The sequence below is a fragment of the Leptodactylus fuscus genome, chromosome 5, assembly GCF_031893055.1.
Source record: "Leptodactylus fuscus isolate aLepFus1 chromosome 5, aLepFus1.hap2, whole genome shotgun sequence".
Lineage (NCBI taxonomy): Eukaryota > Metazoa > Chordata > Amphibia > Anura > Leptodactylidae > Leptodactylus > Leptodactylus fuscus.
This window is the reverse complement of record NC_134269.1, coordinates 174844063-174862067: the sequence shown is the minus strand read 5'-3', so window position 1 is coordinate 174862067 and position 18005 is coordinate 174844063. Positions and strand designations below refer to the sequence as shown.

The following is an 18005-nucleotide window of genomic DNA, read 5'->3' as shown; positions in this document are numbered from 1 at the left end:
TACTACAAAGGAGAGGGCATAGACGGGTTAGGGAAGAATACTGGGAAACGTGGATTAATAGGGACTTTGATTTGTGTAAAATCTTAAAAAGTGTATCCTTCTTCAAGAAAAGCGTCTTCTCTCATTGAGACCTCACTATTGTAGTTGTTTATTAGAAGTTGGGGAGATGAAGCGGCCTATGCGTTCTTTAGTAAACTCAAAAAGGAAGCGTGTTAATATCTTGCTGCAAAAAATTGGAATCAAAGGAGAGAACTAACAGGCTAAGAAATAAAGGGGCTTCATGGCTTGTCTCACAATGTGGACAAAGCGCGCCTACAGATCTGCACAATGGCACTACCCCGAGGGCATGTGCAGCTTTCTGCCTTGACCCTACACATATTCCCGAATGCTAATCTCACAAACAGCAAAACTGTCATTCTGTCTACAAAAGTAATGCTGAATCAGAGTGTAGCTACCTATTATACGGCTGTGACCTTCTGTGTGTACAGTACCGAGCCGCGCATGCTGATGACTGTTTTCATTGTAATATTCAATCCATTTTCAGATGAGAAAATACATGTGCAGCGGTTCATAGGAGCCATACACTCTCGCTGGAATGACTCTTCACATGAAGACGTCTTCTCATCCTTTCAGATATCTTTCTATATGTGTCCTATCGATGAATGCTCCAATTGTAAACTGTATCGGAGCACTGGGTGGGTCAGGGGTAAAGGTCCCCATATGACCAGATTATCTTCACTCATGTCAGACCTTTCATTACTTAGACTAATTCTTTTAAGAAACTTTTAAGAGACAATGTCATTTCCCTAAGGCACTTTAGAAAATGGAAACCGTGCCCTAAGCACAAATAACCAATTATGAGACTTCATGGATGAAAAAAAAATATGTTAATGATGCAATTTAGCTTTAGGCTACGGTGTGTTCACACACTGTAGATTTACCTAAAAGTATATGCCTAGGATTTTAGAAAGCTCCATACACAGGCTGCATCTTTTTTTAAAGTCATTATAAATTCCACAGTATGTCCAATCGGATATATATATATATTCATTCATTCATTCATTCAATATGTATTTCCACCCGTTACTGGTAAATCAGTTCAAAATGCTTACAGAAATCCACTGCAAAATCCACGAGAATTTTGTTGAAAACTGCTACATTTGACTTTGACCTTATAGATCTAGACTTTAAGATCTCTGTCCCCGAAACTGAATTTTACAACATCTGCTATGAAAGGTCCAATTAATACTGGGTGAAATTATATTTTTTTGTATCTCTTATATAGTCACTTACTTGAAGAGAGATGTTTGCCTGAGGGCGGACTTTGGAACCAGTCAGTTCTACGTAGGAATCCTTGCCAACAAAGTTTACAGTAATGAGCTTTTCACATCTTTGACCTGCAAAACCAGCCAGGCACCGACAGACTGGCTCCTGTTGTACCACAATACATTGGGCTCCATTCTGACATTCATACTCATCGCAGGGGCTTGTCTGGAGTAGAACCATAGGAGGAGAAATTTCGCAGAAGAGGCCACTTTAAAAAAAAAAAAAAAAAAGTTTTATATTTAGTTTATATAGTTTCATAACATTTTATACATAGCAAACCTTTTCATTAAAAAATATTGGAAAGAAAAGGAGATTCTATTAATTATTTTTTTTGCTGTGTTAAAGGGGTATTCCCATCTCAAGGATCGTATCTATACTGGTAGCTTATGTAAATTGAAGACTTTTCCTAAATATATTGCTTTAGAAATTTTGCTTTGTTTGCCTGCTATGTGAACTTATTCCTCCCATTGTTTACACAGTGTTACCATAACACGGACCTATAGGACAAGTGACGTCACTCACTGCTCTTGCAGGACAATTGTTCAGCTAGTTGCAGTTTGCTGATAAAGCTGGGTCTGTTATCTCTCTACGTAAACACACAGATAACACTGAGTCCATTTTGTACAAGCATCTGGATATTATCTGATCTGCAGAATTGTTGTGTGTCCCATTCAGCAAGAGGGAGGATGGGGGAAAGAAATACAGGAAGTGAGAAGAACGGACTGCAGGCAACCTGCTGAAACACTGAGATGGGAAAACCCCTTTAAATAAACATGATCACATGACCAGCTGAAGGACCTGTCTCGGGGGTGTAGATGAATAATGTGCCTGGTGAGTGACTGCATCATTCACTATATATCAGTATGCCCTGTAAAGAATATTACAATTTCATGGAATAGGTCTCCAAGCCATCAGCTGTTTTCACCGATTTATTTCCCCATTATTTATGCCATCCCTTTAATAAAATCATAGCCCAAGACCTATCGGTTTTCTAGAATGGAAGTGTTCCCTGCCACTGACAATTTCCACTTTCTTGCATTTGATTGATAATTAATTTATTTTCTTTACAAACTAAATTGTAGTCTGCTTTGAAGTGACATTTGAAAGCAATTCCTTCAGAAGTTTGGTAAATTATATATAAATCAGTTTCCCAAAATTATAAATGAAAGCCATTGGTTACACTCAGAGTTATCGTTCTATTTCCTTCTTTACTGATCCACAGGAAGCTTTTGCAAGTAGAAATCTGACTTGAGCTAAGCTATAAGAACTATAATTTTGCATTTATGGGAATTCTGGTTGAAAGTCATTTATTGGGTTTTCCATAGAAATCAAAAATAACCCTTTTACCTAGTGTAGCATGTATCCTCCCCCCAACACACATATATATCATACATACATGTGCATTTAGCACTGCTTAAACACCCATGAAAAACTGACCGTCTTTTTTTAATTTTCTATGTCTATGGGTCTGTTAAAAGGACCTATGGTTCACTCATAATTCTGAATGAATACATTAAAATGAATGTCCGCAAAAAAAATACAGATGCCATACATATGTGAAATGAGGACATGAATGATCCCAGCACATCAGCAAGTCTACAATAGAATGGGAGAAATAGAAAAGAATCAAGATGTTACAATGTCCCAAATAAACTCCAGACCTCAACTCAATTGAAATGCCCACAAACCTCAATGAGCCAGCCAAAAATCCTCCAGAACAATGTATGAGGCTGATATATAGTGTCATACAGAAAATGATTACTGCAATGTATTGATACTTAACTGCTGGTGGGAAAACGTCATTCTTAGGCCCAATTCACATCTGCATTCGGTATTCCGTTCGGGGAGTCCGCATGGGAATGGAATACCGAACACATTGACAAGCAGTGAGCTTATGAAACCACACGGACCCCATAGACTATAATGGGGTCCGTGTGTTTTCCACGCAGTGTCTGCACGGAAAATGTGGAGAGGAAAGTACTTCATTAACTACTTTCCTCTCCACATGACTTGTGCGGACAGCGGGCGGAAAACACACGGACCCCATTATAGTCTATGCAGTCTGTGTGCTTTCATAAGCTCACTGCTTGTCAATGCGTTCAGTATTCCGTTCAGGGGGACCCCATGTGGACTCCCATGTTATCTGTGTATGCTGTGTAGGTGATAAATAGCCCCCAATGACTGTTGTATATTCGCGAACTCTTGTTACCTGAAGCCTTGTGGGCACACACAGGTGTATCCTCCAACATCGTCCACACACTGAGCTCCATGTTGGCATTTATGGTTGACACAGTCATCTTCATTTATATCGCAATATTGCCCTACAAATCCAGGGGAACACTCGCACCTTAAAATATAAGAATAAGAGAGTGAATACTAAACCAGGACACATTGGCGCAGATGCCACTTTACTTTAGATTTTCAATGACTCTTCCATCTTGATTTTTCTGACACATTAGTCAGTTCCTTCTATGGCTATTCAATATGGCTACCTCATTGCCACTTATTAAGTCACTGATGGAATTCATCTATCACTTAGCAGAATGCCAAGGAACACAACTTATATAAATTTCAGTGAACTGTTGTTTTGCCAAAAATGATATAGCTGTAAATGGCATCTACCACACAGTGCCCATATTTCTGTCCACAGATTTTATTATTTTTAGTAAAAGACCAGCACAATGTTTCTATCCGCTTCACGGGAGAATTACACATCGTGCTGAACTAATAACAAATTGGTGGCAAATTCTGGAAGGCGCTATTTGGCAGAGCGGAGTATTCTCTGAAGGGCACTTGAGTTACAGGTAGCAAATAATACTAAATGAGGTGAAAGCCGATTAGACTGCGCCAGCCAAAGCCCACAGATGTCACCGGAGCTTTAGACCAAATACTCCGCTATTGTGTGATTTGTAGATGTTTTCAGTGCATTTTTATGACATGTTAAAAGACATGAACAAAAAGGGAATATGTCACAGTGATACAGTATGCGATTCAGAGGAGCACACTATGCATATGACTGATATCTTTTGTCAGCCTTGGTTGGTCCTTTGTGCTATTGCACCTGCAGAGGTAACATCATGTCTGCATATCAAGATGCCCTCTTTGGCTATGGAAACCTAGCAGCTGGTCTTGAGTTTTGAGTCCAAGACAACTCTCTCCTAGATTACCATTTCTATTATACAGTGTAGAATGACAATTTATAATGTGTCCAATCTGTTGATTTTTTTGGGTTGGTTTACATGAAGGGAATCTTTCATCAACATATCTATGCAATGAATGGGAGCAGCTAATCTATAGCTATCAGCGACTGCAATGGTTCCTGCTCTAGTCAGCGCCATTGATTCACGGCATCATACAGTAAGTTAAAAAGGACCATACATGTGCCATGTTACATATTGCGGCAAAGCTGACATTGCGCTGAATTTAGGCACATTTAGCTACCACTTATCATTAGATCATTTTGGAGGGGACCAAGTATTTAACAATATAAAATATATTTGTGATTTATTTATTTATTTATTTAGTAAATGGAGGGTAATTTTAAGTCCTGGAAAAGATCTGACTTGAGCTTAGTTCTAATTCTTAGCACCCATTAATAGATGGTGTTCCACTGATTCTGGCACAGTTGTAATTTTTTTTCTAGTCCCCACCGTTCCTGAGCTGTTAGTTTTGGGGCTTGATATGCTCTTTACCCTCTGCACTGTGAGGAGGGCGGTGTCAGGCAGGAGCAGATAAGGGGTGTGATTCTGAGCTCTGACTCTGTCTGCTGCTGATTGGTTCTCTGGACCACACCCCCTGCCTGACACTGCCCTTCTGACATTACAGAGCTTAGGTAGCAAATCAGGCACCAAAACTTAGTGTGCTTGTTGCTCAGGAATGGCGGGGGTCAGAGAAAAATTCCAACTGTGCTGAAATTAGAAGAGCAGCACTTGTGGCAGATATGAGAAAAGGTCTTCTTTAAGCTGTTCTTCATAGATATGCTCACCTGTATCCTTTGTCAGAGGAGATACATTTAGAGTCATGCTGACATAGGTTTTGCTCAGAAATACACTGGTCAATGACTTCATCACACAGTTCACCTTCAAAGAGAATACAAACATTTTTACATACAGCATTGTATATAGAACTTACATGTCCAGTCTAATCACTGCTAAAGGTATAGACTGAGTTTGGCTAATACTTTTATGGTGCCTACCTGTGTAGTACTGTGTGTGAGCTCTCCATATTAACCAATGGCACTCAGGTAGAAAAAGGGCCAGGGTGAAATTTAACATCCCTGTCCTCAAAATCTAGGCCACGGGTAATATGTTCTGTGAAACAAAGTCTCTATCATTTGCTTAATAAAGATGTCTTGTATGTTCATTCCTGCCGCATTACCATCTGCGGTAAAATACCCTAAAGAGATTTCAGACCAAAATCCATCATGGAGTCTACTTGATAACTAAACCGGTCAAACCCGTCAGAAGTGTTTTGACAAATAGAAGCCTTCAGTATCTCACATATAGGTTCTCTGGCACATTAGGAAATCTCTGTGGGATATACCAGATGCTTCCCTTTAGTCAGTAGCCTATATTGGTTCTGCAGACAGGAAAATGTCTCATGACCTTCAGTATAATTGATATTTTAGTATAATTATATTATATTACAATATACGGTAATTTCTTTGTATGGCATTTTTTTTTACTGTTCACATCACTAATTTTTCTTTGTGGCAAAGTTGAGGCAACCCCGAAAATACAGGCCAAGCAGAGCCCACACGTCCTTCTAGACAATATCAGTACCCATGTAATGTCTGACATTTTGGAAAAAAAAAAAAAGTAAAAGTTTATCCCTGGCAGTATTAAAGATACAGGTTGTTTTTGCAAGACACTGGTCTAATAACTGTAATACACAGACAATATGGATGTGAAAAGTGAATTGACCTTCAACCATCTGGTCAACATTCCCATTTCACAGCTCACAAAGGGAATATATCTCTGAATTGCCAGACAGACATTTGCCTCCTGGCATTCAGCGACGATCACCTGCATTATTTCTGCACAATTAAAACTCTGCTCAATAGGAAAGCAAAATGGCTTCAGTCTGCAGAGGAAAAGATGCACATGCAATGAAATAGAGCGTTGTACTCTATGTAGTTACATACACAGATTGGTCTTGGTGGTTGGTAGTTCATGACCAAAACAGAAGTTAATAATATTGAATCTGTTAAGAACTACAAACTGCAGAAAATCTGTGATATTTGTGACTTTCTGTTTCTATTATACCTATGGGGAAACCGCTGGCATTTCCGTAGATATAATTGACTTGCTGCGATCTCCAAAACTGCGCCAGTTATGTAAATTGCGGCATGTCTGCAGTGCGGTTTCTACAACAAAGTGGGGATGGGATTTGCTAGAATCCCATCCACTTTGCTCTGACTGTAAAACGCCAGGGGCAAATCGCAGCGTTTATGCCACGTGGGGCCCCGGCCTAAAGAGTTGGGTATTTTTTTACAACTATGTAGCCTATGTGTTAACTACAATAAAATATAATGCCAACAGATAGACATAGGTCAATGGGACATTGCCATTAGGGGGTAATACTGTGGTGGTTAGAATATCTCTGTCTCAAACGTGTATTAAGACTCAATTTATAGTACATCAGTGAACCTGTCAGTGTGATTTTTATAGTCTGTGTGTTTTCAGATTTTATCAGGTGCACTGTATTCTTAAAAGGCTAGGTAAGTAGTTTAGAACCTTTCACTTAAAGGGGTTTTATGGCCCCAGATCAATTTTTCTATTACTTATTGAAAATGTGAGAATATGTGATCTGATGTGTGGACCCTGCACAGATCAGCTATTGCAGCACTGTCAGGATGCCGGAAGCCCCATCCACTGCATAACGGTGGTTCTGAGATAGTGCAACGCCACTCCTATTACTTGAATAGTAGTGGCACCCAGAGGCCTTTGCGTCAACTGATCCGTGGGGTATCCAGATGTAAGAACCCAACAGATCCCATACTTATAACCTATCCTGTGGATAGGTCATTAGTATGAAAAAAAGAAAATCTGGAGTCAGAAAACCTTTTTAATGGGAATCCTGTTCTGCTATTTAGAATATAAGGTAATTTGTAAAAAAAAACAAAAAAAAAAACAAAACAGTCGATACTAAGTTGACACCTCCATCCTGGTTCCCATTCGTGGGGTCTGAACAGGGAACGAGCACAGGTGTGAATCCAACCTTAGGCTTGAGATGTGCATAATCCAATATTACTGTTTTCATAGCAATTCTATACCTGTATAGTTAGGTGGACAGAGGCAGACATAGTTGTTGATTCCATCTACGCAGGTAGCATTGTTCTCGCAGTCATTGTCTTCACAGTCATCTGGATTTATCTCACACTTTTCACCTTCAAATCCCAAGAGACACGTACAACTGTAGGACAGGTAAGAAGACTCATAATGTCACATGGTATAACATAGGAAATAGACTCAACCTTCAAAACCAATGAGCTTCTAACCAGTGAGAAACATGGAAATGCTAAATATACAGAAAGTGTATTGTGCACAGCGCTAGCAAATATGTGCAATACAGGAGAGACCAGGCAACATGAGCATTATGATTTATTTTGCCGAGTTTTAATATTTTCACCATTTCATCCCCATTCAGTATCATATGCTACCACGTATAAGAAGGAGGAAGCAGAAAAACCTCAGCGATTCTTGTTTATGATATTCAGGTTACGTCCCTTTAAAGATAAGAAGGTAGGCTTGTTTTTATTTATAAAGCGGTATCTGGTGCACCTTTAAATAGGCTCGTTGTGAAGTGTGATTTATTGTCTTCCATTAGCTCTCTTGTTACTATCAGTTTTTGCTAAATGATCTAATTTACTTTCTGGTAAACAGAAAAGTCTGCATAGATTTCCTTGTGCGGGTATTTCTCTGGTGTCCGGGTGATTAACAGCTACAAGCCTTAATTCAATTGCCCCGTGCATGGTGCTTAAACCTCGAAATGTTTTACAAGATAAATATATATATATATATATATATATATATATATATATATATATTTGGGCTGATTTATCAAAACCGTCCCCGTCATAAATTAGGCACATCCTCTTGGATCAGTGCACCAAAATGTATGATACATTTCTGGCATCTTTTGCACCAGAAGACTGAATGGGTCAATGAACTTTGAGAAAATAAAGGTTCCTTTTACTTTGCGTAAAAACTGTGAAAAAATTGCAACTTTTTTCATGGCTTGTTTGCCAGTTTTCTATAATCTTTCATACGGAAAGACATTTTCACATCTCACTATTGCAGAGAAACACGTATCATGTATCAGTATTGATCAGAACCCAAGATAAAAATGCACAAAAACCAAATATATCCTAGCACGTCCTCCTTAAATGGCCATCTTTTCTTTTCTCCTATGTTGTCTCGTATTATAATTCAACTTGAGAAATTTATAAAAAAAATCTCTCTTTATCTAAGCAACTTAGCCAGGTCCCCTACTTCTTCTTCACAGTCCTTTGGCTAAGCCCCTCTCCCTTACCGATTTTCCATGACAAAACAGAACAGATCAGCAGACAATTAATGGGGTTGTCTAAGAATTGCTATTGCTGGTCCATACAATACTTTAGATCAGTGAAATCCAACAGTGTATGGAGTGTGAAGCAGATGGCTCCATATACTGTGCCCCCAAAGAGCTGTTCTGTGTGGTTACTAGGTGTCAGACACCCACTGATATGATACCGATCACCTATCCTAAAGATAAGCTATCCATATCAACTCTGGGACTGCCCCTTTAACCCTGGGTTTATCAGAGGATTCTGCAAGGCTGTTGTTTCTGAAACAATGTCATTTCTAGTATTTCTTTAAAGGGGTATTCCCATCTCAAGGATCCTATCTGTACTGGTAGGTCATGCAAATTGAAGACTGTTCCTAAATATATTGCTTTAGAAATTATGCTTTGTTTGCCTGCTATGTGACCTTATTCCTTACATTACACAGTATTGCTATGACCACCTACCTATAGGACAAGTGACGTCACTCACTGCTCTTGCAGGACAACCGTTCAGCTAATTGCAGTTTGCTGATAAAGCCGAGTCTATTATCTCTCTATGTAAATACACAGATAACACTGAGTACATTCTCTACAAGTATCTGCATATTATCCGATCTGCATAATTATTATAATCCTTTAGCAAGAAGAGGTGGGAGGAATACAGGAAGTTAGAAGAACAGACTGCTAAAACTGAGATGGGAAAAGCCCTTTAAGGCTCTGTTCTATCAGGTTTCCATTGCTTCTGACTAGGAGAAAAGCTTCCTGCACTACTCAATAAAACAATTCATCCCTAGTAATTCAGTTCTAATATTTCAAGTCATTTATGTCATTTTCTGTTTTGATCACAGATATCAAATTTTGTATATTATTCATTTACCAGGTAAACATATTAGGAAGTAGAATCGGACATTAAATACCATGTCAGCAACATTTCAATACTTTCCCATTAACAATGTCTAGACATGAACTCAAGTTGCATTTCAGACACAAGCCTTACTCAGAATTGTAGGTAAAGAGATATCTCCAATTGTTCTGCTCACTCTTGCCATATAATAAGGTATGTTCTATGTGTGACCTATCACCTGAGAACCAAGGACAAGGAGCCTCCTACTTTTACTCAGAAATGTGATACTTTTTGGATTCTAAACAACAAACATGAATTTACTAATGAACCTGAAGGCATCGGGCGTGATTTACACTGGTGTCTCTAGAAATCCTGCTCCTGAGTTATTACACATAGCTATGCTTCAGTACACATTCATTTTTAACAGGTCACATAGACACTTGGATTTGAAATGTCAGAAAAATAATGAATCTGGGCTTTAGAGACAGTCTGCCTGGTTATGAAGGGCAACTGGCTTATTTCCAGGACAACCAGAGGCTGTGTCTAATGATACACGCGGCTAAGTGGCAATACTGAAGTCACTAATGTGTATCTGTTAACTAATGATTGGTTAATGAGGCAGCGTTCAGTCCCTTGCTGACACGGAATATAGTCTCAAGCACTTTACACTCTTCATACACATCTTGTACATAAAGCAGATGATCGAATGCAAACAATCCAGACATGGCTAAATTACCTGAATCCATCTTTATTGGCGTCACTGGTATGGCAGGTCCCTCCATTCTGGCATGGATTCTGAATGCAACCATTGATGGGGATGTCACAGTCTCGGCCCTATAAATGGGAAAAAGTGGGCTGTGATTTAAAATGTGAATAATGCTGATTATTTCTGAAAACAATAAAACCAATGTTCATGTGGATACTGCTAGATATTAGCATTCCTCGTAATAACAATAATTGTAAATAGACACAATAGTATTGTTTCTATAGAGCTGAGTGACAAAAATATAGGGAAAGTGAAGGTGCTAACTTAGGTATTCCGGCCATGTATCTCGAGGCCACATATTTGCAATATTATAAAATCATGTTTCTTTGTATATGTCACTAGGGGGAGCTCTTTGGATATGAGATATCATATAATACTATAGCTGTATGAAAGACTGCAGGAGATTGGAGCTCTGAAAAACAACCAATATAAGACATTGTGACTACTCTGTTCTCCACCATGCTGCACATTTCTGCTCTCATCTTCATCTAAAGCCCCATCCATGATTTACCTTCTGCCAACGACCTACATTTATCATCTTCCCTCATTACATACTTGCACTCCCACCTCCTGAATACATCCTGTAGGTGACACATCTTATACAACCCTTTTCCTCGGATCATTAGACTCACTGCTGACTTTCTCAGCTTTAAAAATTCCTTGGAAACCAATTTCTTCAAGGACATTTACGTCATTACATTGTATTATAGCTACTACCTAAGCCCATAGTACACATATAATATGAAATGGTCTTGTAAACTAGGACTGTGTACATTACTTTTTGTTTCTGGAATGACAGGTGTTATAAAATGTTATGTCCACTCCTGGGCTAGAGAAAGAACCTCTTGGAATTAATGGACGTGATATTATATTGGCGTTTTGGACCAGGTTACAGTGACTAGAACATAAAGGGTTTGTCTGCTCAAGGACAACGCCTTATAAAAGCCAAATTTATTCTGCTAGTAGAAGCCACAGCCAACTAGGAATTTCTTCTGCAGATCCCCACGCATGGAAAATGCTGTATTAGGGGCGGTTCACACTGGTGCCTGGTGTTCCGGTTTGTCCATTCCGCTGGGTTTCCATCTTCAGGCGGCAGGCAGACACCGACAGTCACCTTTACAAACCCATTCAAGTGAATGGGTTTTAAAGCTGATCACTGGGTCTCCGTCCCCTGTCCAGATACGCCGGGGCTGAAGACGGAAACCCAGTGGAATGCGCAAAACGGACACCGTTGTGAACCGCCCCTTGCATGGTGATTGCCCATATAATACACAGCTCAAGGGTCGCAGAACTCCCTCTATGCTGTCCAGCCCATAATGTTGGGTTGTCTTCATAAGACAACCACTTTAAAGGGGTATTCCCACGTCGCATACTCAGCAGTCTTCACTGCTGTAAAAGCTTCTTTCTTCCTGCTTTCTTGCATCATTTGGTGGGCGGGGTTTCACATGCAGCCTGCCATTTAACTCCGCCCCCAAATTAGCGTGTAGCTCCGCCCACCCATATTGGACTATGAAGTACAGACAGCAGCAACTCCATTCTGTGTTACATACAGAGACTGCCTGTCTCTGCCATAATGAACACAACTGAATTAGCTAGCCTGATAACTGGGAGAACAGAAGAAATGAAAGCAGCTCCTCTCCCCTATCTGAGAGCAGGGAGCTAGGTCACATGGTATAGACACAGGAATAGCTAGAAACACAGGCTCACTCCCGTGCACTTAGCCCCTCCTCCCTCCCCCCTGAGAGCAGCAGATACATCACTTGACTCATGAGCAGCGAAGTCAGGGCTGTGGCCACAAAGAATTGAATAAAGTAAGATAGTGGACAAACAAAGCAGTTTTGCTGAAGCAGTGTATTTAGGAAAAGTCTTACATCCACATTAACAAGCAGTATAGATAGGATCCTTGTGATGGGACAACCCCTTTAAGGTTAGTCATGTAGAGAACAAGTAGGGGCAGATTTATCATTGTATTGTAACCAGGTTTTTTAAATTATTACATTGAAAAATATGAAATTCAGAGCATAAACATCTGAAAAAGTAGACATTGCTTCAGAGCATACAAAGCTGTTCATGTATTAGAAGGACAAAGGCTACAACGTTTGTACAACGTAGAGTCAGAAGAGACTCTAAGAATTTCTGGTTTGCATTCTTTGACATTTTAGTTCATCTTTTTTTGTATAAGCACTGTATCTTTAATATCAAAATGTAACTTGTATATATTTTATCTTTGTATATTTTAAAGAATCTACTATCTTTACATTGTTAAAGGGTCATTCATAATAAAAAAAATAAATAAAAAAATTTACTAAAACGGGGAAATGTGGTAGATAAATCCCCCATCGATGACATGCAGTGTTTGATACCACCGATCACTGGCCTCAGCAGTGATACAGACATGCCTCTTCAAGCAGCTGATCAGCAGGGACTGGCAGATGTTGGACCCCGCTGATCTCTTACTGATGACCTAGCATAGCTATAGGTCATCACTATCACAATCCTGGGAAACCCCTTTAACTTCACCACTGTTTTATCATGCACATACATGTGTTTCTGATAGTTTACAGGTTTTACTGTGTTTAATGTAGAAGTTTGTGCACTGCTACAGCAAACCTATCCAAAATAGAAGCCCATTATTTGCAATAAATGACATCTACCTGTACAATAGCGTGAAAGGCAAACCTACCGAGTTGACATCAGCTGCTTAAAGCAGAGACGTCTGTGCCCTAACGTAGAGACTTTCCAGCACAGTGGATGTAATGTATTATACTAAACCCAATTATCCATTTGTTCAATGCCTAAAAAAGGCATTTGGTCCTCGTAGTACAGTAGATCTATTTCTGCCAGACACTCTCCGACATTATCTGCTATTATCATTTCTGCCAGCCTGACTCTATCTGGCATACAATCAAATAGGAACCTGGAACGCCAGCTGCACTTTTTAGTGACTTTCTTGTCCTTGTTAATAAATCATGAGTTGCTGCTTGGTAGTAATTTAGGCCTACTTGGCACTCTTAAGCCTCATTTTTATTTGTATCCAAATGATTTATGACCACCCTGAGTATAATACATTGTCCTTTATCGTTTTATCCTGTAATACACGTCTTGGCCGTAGCCGACAGAATTTAGCAGAGGGATGTCAGTTATTATTATACACAGTAGAGGATAACTTGCTGTGATCACAAAGTTGATGGCGACTCATTCATGAGTACGATTGAAGAAAAATTATGGAAAATATCTTCCTTCCTCTAACATATTGTCGTTGTAAAATATGGGGAAAGATCTGTCATGCCTAAAATCTCTGAAAACCAATACAAATTTTAGGTAAAGAGACTTTTGGGAAATGTATCGTTCTAACTTCCAAAATAAATTCCCGAAGACAATTTAGTGAATTTTTACAAGGAAGCCACAGCTATTAAAGAGGTTTTCTCTGAATTTGATATTAATGGCCTTAATTTTTTACGTAGGCCACCTTCAGATCTGTGAGGGTCCCTGTATCCTCATAGATCAGTTGGCTGAACTGGCCACAGTGGGCCAGCAAGTGCAACGTACCATTCATTATTGGGCACAGCTCTCGAAATTTTGTAGTGCCCGTTATGGTAGCGCTCTACAACTCAACCCTAGTCAAAGGGATTGAGCTGCAACACCAGGCACAGCTAGTATAAAATGAATGAAATAGTCGTTGGGGGGCAATGAAGAGGAAGCGGAGCTCACTAGATCCAGTGGAGTAGCTAAAGGTTTTGCAGCGATAGTAGTTGCTACCAGGCCCCGGACTCTGAGGGGGCCCCAAAAGTTCCTCTAACACATAAAATATAGCAAGACTCTAAATGGCACAAGGTAGGTAGGGAGCCTGTTACAGATTTTGCATTGGGACCCACGAGCTTCAACATGACACCTATGGCCCAGAGTATAGTGGCGCCGTCTGTCATATCACCAATGGAGCTACTTTGATTTCGCTCTTACCTAATTTGTTTAAAAATCGGAACCCCTTATTGTAACACATCTTTGGAAATAGGGAACACCTGGAGGGGCAACTTTTTTTGACAGCACTATAAGGCTGGGTTAACACGGGGTATTTTGGACCAGAATTTGATGCGGAGTCCGCCTCAGATTCCGGTCCAAAAAACGGGTAGCCGCGACTGAATGCCGGTGCAGTGCACTCTGCTCCGGATTAGGACCAAATGAATGGGCCTAGAAGGGAGTGTCTTCAGGCGGATGTCGCAAGGCGAATCCGCCTGAAGAATGAGCATGCCGCTTCTTTTTTCCGTGAGCTGGAACTAACAGAAAAAAGAACTGACTGGCTCCCATTGATTTCAATTATGTCAATTTTAATTGATTCTTCCTCAAAATCCTGACCAAAATACCCCATGTGAACTCAGCCTTACCGTTAACTAAACAATCTGCCCCAATTCCCCAACTAAGATGATTGTCCAGCTTGGCTAAAAATACATATTATATGAATAAAGGGGTGAGAAAAAGCCCAAACTGTCTAGTAGCGGCATCTCCTGATGTTCCTGTCTGGCAGATGCCATAGATATTAAATCCTGCTAAATCCTCAAGGCCTGCCAACTAAAATTGAATTTCTATGCCAGCTTAGCAGTAGACAGCAGGATTTAGCTGATTTTGGAATAAAACACTTCTTTTAAATAATAATTAGATTAACATATTGTCACCGAAGATTAACCACGTGTGTAATGTGGCGGAGACCATTGTAACAGATTTGTCTATGCAAATGACTATACAAACTCTATAAAGGCTATATCACTATCAAATACGTGTGCAAATCTGCATTACTAATACCATGATTTCTATCCCACCAGTGGAATTCGGCGTCTGGGATATTATTTTTCACATGTTGTTTATCTAAATTGCCATTCAGAATGAATACAAGGAGCTTAATGCAAAATAACATAACAAAATCAGCAGCTAAAATCAGATACCCGTTGGCAAAGGCTTGGGATTGTTACTCAGATTGCAGTGCTGGCACATGTGTTTGGGTAAGGCTACGTGCCAAAGAAATTCTTAGCAGTTTGGGGCAGCTTCTGTTTTAACTTGTTGGCTCTCTATAGGACATGCTGGCCGGCAAGCTGTGCCAGTGAATAGTTTACGTTTAACAACACACTTAAGCTATTTCTCTGAACAGCTACATTAGAAGCCCCCACAGGAGGCCATACCAAGTTTTCTATAAGGGAAATTGCTGAGACGTTCCAAATGATTAGAAGTGGAGGTCTACAACCAAAATCATGACAATTTATTGGAACGTTCGTGCAGTGATCTCAAAGCTCTGCCGTGTACTGAGGTCTGTAAGTCATTCACCGTAGGAGATGAATAGGATGAAGTTTCAAAGACCGAGACTCGCTCCAGATGTCATCTGCTTTGGTATAAAATTAAATTATCGATTCTCAGTACACATTTTGCAAAACATATTGTCACTTAGCTTTTCCTATAATGTATGTATCTTCCCCACATACTGGATTGAGTATAATTAAGTTACACATATAGATCCAGAATAATCAGATTATATTGTGTTCTGTGGACAACTTGTAAGGCTATGTATATTTTCTGTGTCATTAGATTTCATCCAAGCTTTTCATGTATCTAATGAAACATCCATGTAACAGAAATACATACCAAACATGATTTTACATGATTAGCAAAGGGATGTCGTGGCCATGAATGTCGTCTGTATAATCTGAAATTCATCCTGATTATAGGGCTATGATGGCGAACCTATGGTATGCATGGCAGAGGTGGCACTCAGAGCCCTCTCTGTGTGGGCTCTCATCTGTGGAGCAGATTATACTATGTGGGGGCCACTTTGCAGCACATTGTACTGGGTGGGGATCACTGTGGAGCAGATTGTACTGTGTGGGGGCCACTTTGCAGCAGATTGTACTGGGCGGGGATCACTGTGGAGCAAATTGTACTGTGTGGGGGCCACTTTGCAGCAGATTGTACTAGTTGGGGATCACTGTGGAGCAAGTTGTACTGTGTGGGGGCCACTTTGCAGCAGATTGTACTGGGTGGGGATCACTGTGGAGCAAATTGTACTGTGTGGGGGCCACTTTGCAGCAGATTGTACTGGGCGGGGATCACTGTGGAGCAAGTTGTACTGTGTGGGGGCCACTTTGCAGCACATTGTACTGGGTGGGGATCACTGTGGAGCAAATTGTACTGTGTGGGGGCCACTTTGCAGCAGATTGTACTAGGTGGGGATCACTGTGGAGCAAGTTGTACTGTGTGGGGGCCACTTTGCAGCACATTGTACTGGGTGGGGATCACTGTGGAGCAAATTGTACTGTGTGGGGGCCACTTTGCAGCAGATTGTACTAGGTGGGGATCACTGTGGAGCAAGTTGTACTGTGTGGGGGCCACTTTGCAGCAGATTGTACTGGGTGGGGATCACTGTGGAGCAAATTGTACTGTGTTGGGGCCACTTTGCAGCAGATTGTACTGGGTGGGGATCACTGTGGAGCAAATTGTACTGTGTGGGGGCCACTGTGGAGCAGATTGTACTGGGCAGGGATCACAGTGGAGCAAATTGTGCTGTGTGGGGGCCACTGTGGAGCAGATTGTACTGTATATGTATGTACAATATTACATTGTTCAAAATTATGCCAAATAATGTACAAAGTTCACATGACCATATTTTGCAGGTCCGTAATTGTCCGTGGATCCACACAGTATTATGGTTAAATTGGCACTTTGCAATAAATTAGTGGGTTTTGGGCTGCAGTTTGGGCATTCGGTCTCTAAAAGGTTTGCCATCACTGATATAGGATATTGTCTTGGGGGTTATGGTTTACAATAAATGAATAGAGTCAGACAGATCTGGTAAATAGCAACTGCTTAAAAACAAGCTCTCATATGGCAAAGCTGATAGAAAACCAAAAAAAAAAGTTATGGCTTTTGGAAGGCAGGGATGAAAAACCAAAACTGACCACAACCAGAATGGGTTAACACAACTGAGTGATGGATCCATTTGCCGCCATTCTCAAAACAAATTCTTGCTGACAACCAGGACCTAATGAAAGACATGGCAATAACTCAACAAAGTATAACTAGTAGCTGGAAATATAGCGGTATTTCACTGTAACGTCAGTCTCCTCTGCTAACATGAAGTACATATAGTAAATACTACCTCAGTCACCCATAGGTGGCGCTGTTACACTTCATTATGTATAGTTCTTATCCAATGAAAATAATGATTTTAGACATGAATTTATTATTTTATTAGTTTTTATACATGTATTAAACTTAAAAAAAAAATCTAAGCAGACAGCAGAAATACACCAGAAATATACAGTGGTAGTTTCCTAACTAGGAGCCAAGAAGTCATTGTATAAAAATGATTCATGGGAACAAAAAATCTCTGCAGCAACAGTGGGCCGTATATCAAGAATATATGTGCTTCTCCAACCTAATACTATGTGAGGAGCGGTTTTCTGAACAAGAAAGTAAATTATGATATCACATGAGTTATCCCTCAGGTAGAAGAAGGTAGTTTCTCATTTTTTAAGAAATCCA

At 40.1% G+C, this 18005-nt stretch overlaps 1 protein-coding gene across 1 annotated transcript in view; it reads right to left on the bottom strand.

Annotated features, from left to right (window-relative positions):
* Positions 1–18005, bottom strand: part of SLIT3 (slit guidance ligand 3) — a 394890-nt gene that overhangs the window by 17979 nt on the left and 358906 nt on the right. The window contains 5 exon segments of the mRNA XM_075274737.1: positions 1294–1534; positions 3536–3673; positions 5312–5405; positions 7601–7740; positions 10452–10549. Coding sequence (XP_075130838.1) covers positions 1294–1534; positions 3536–3673; positions 5312–5405; positions 7601–7740; positions 10452–10549 — 711 coding nt within the window.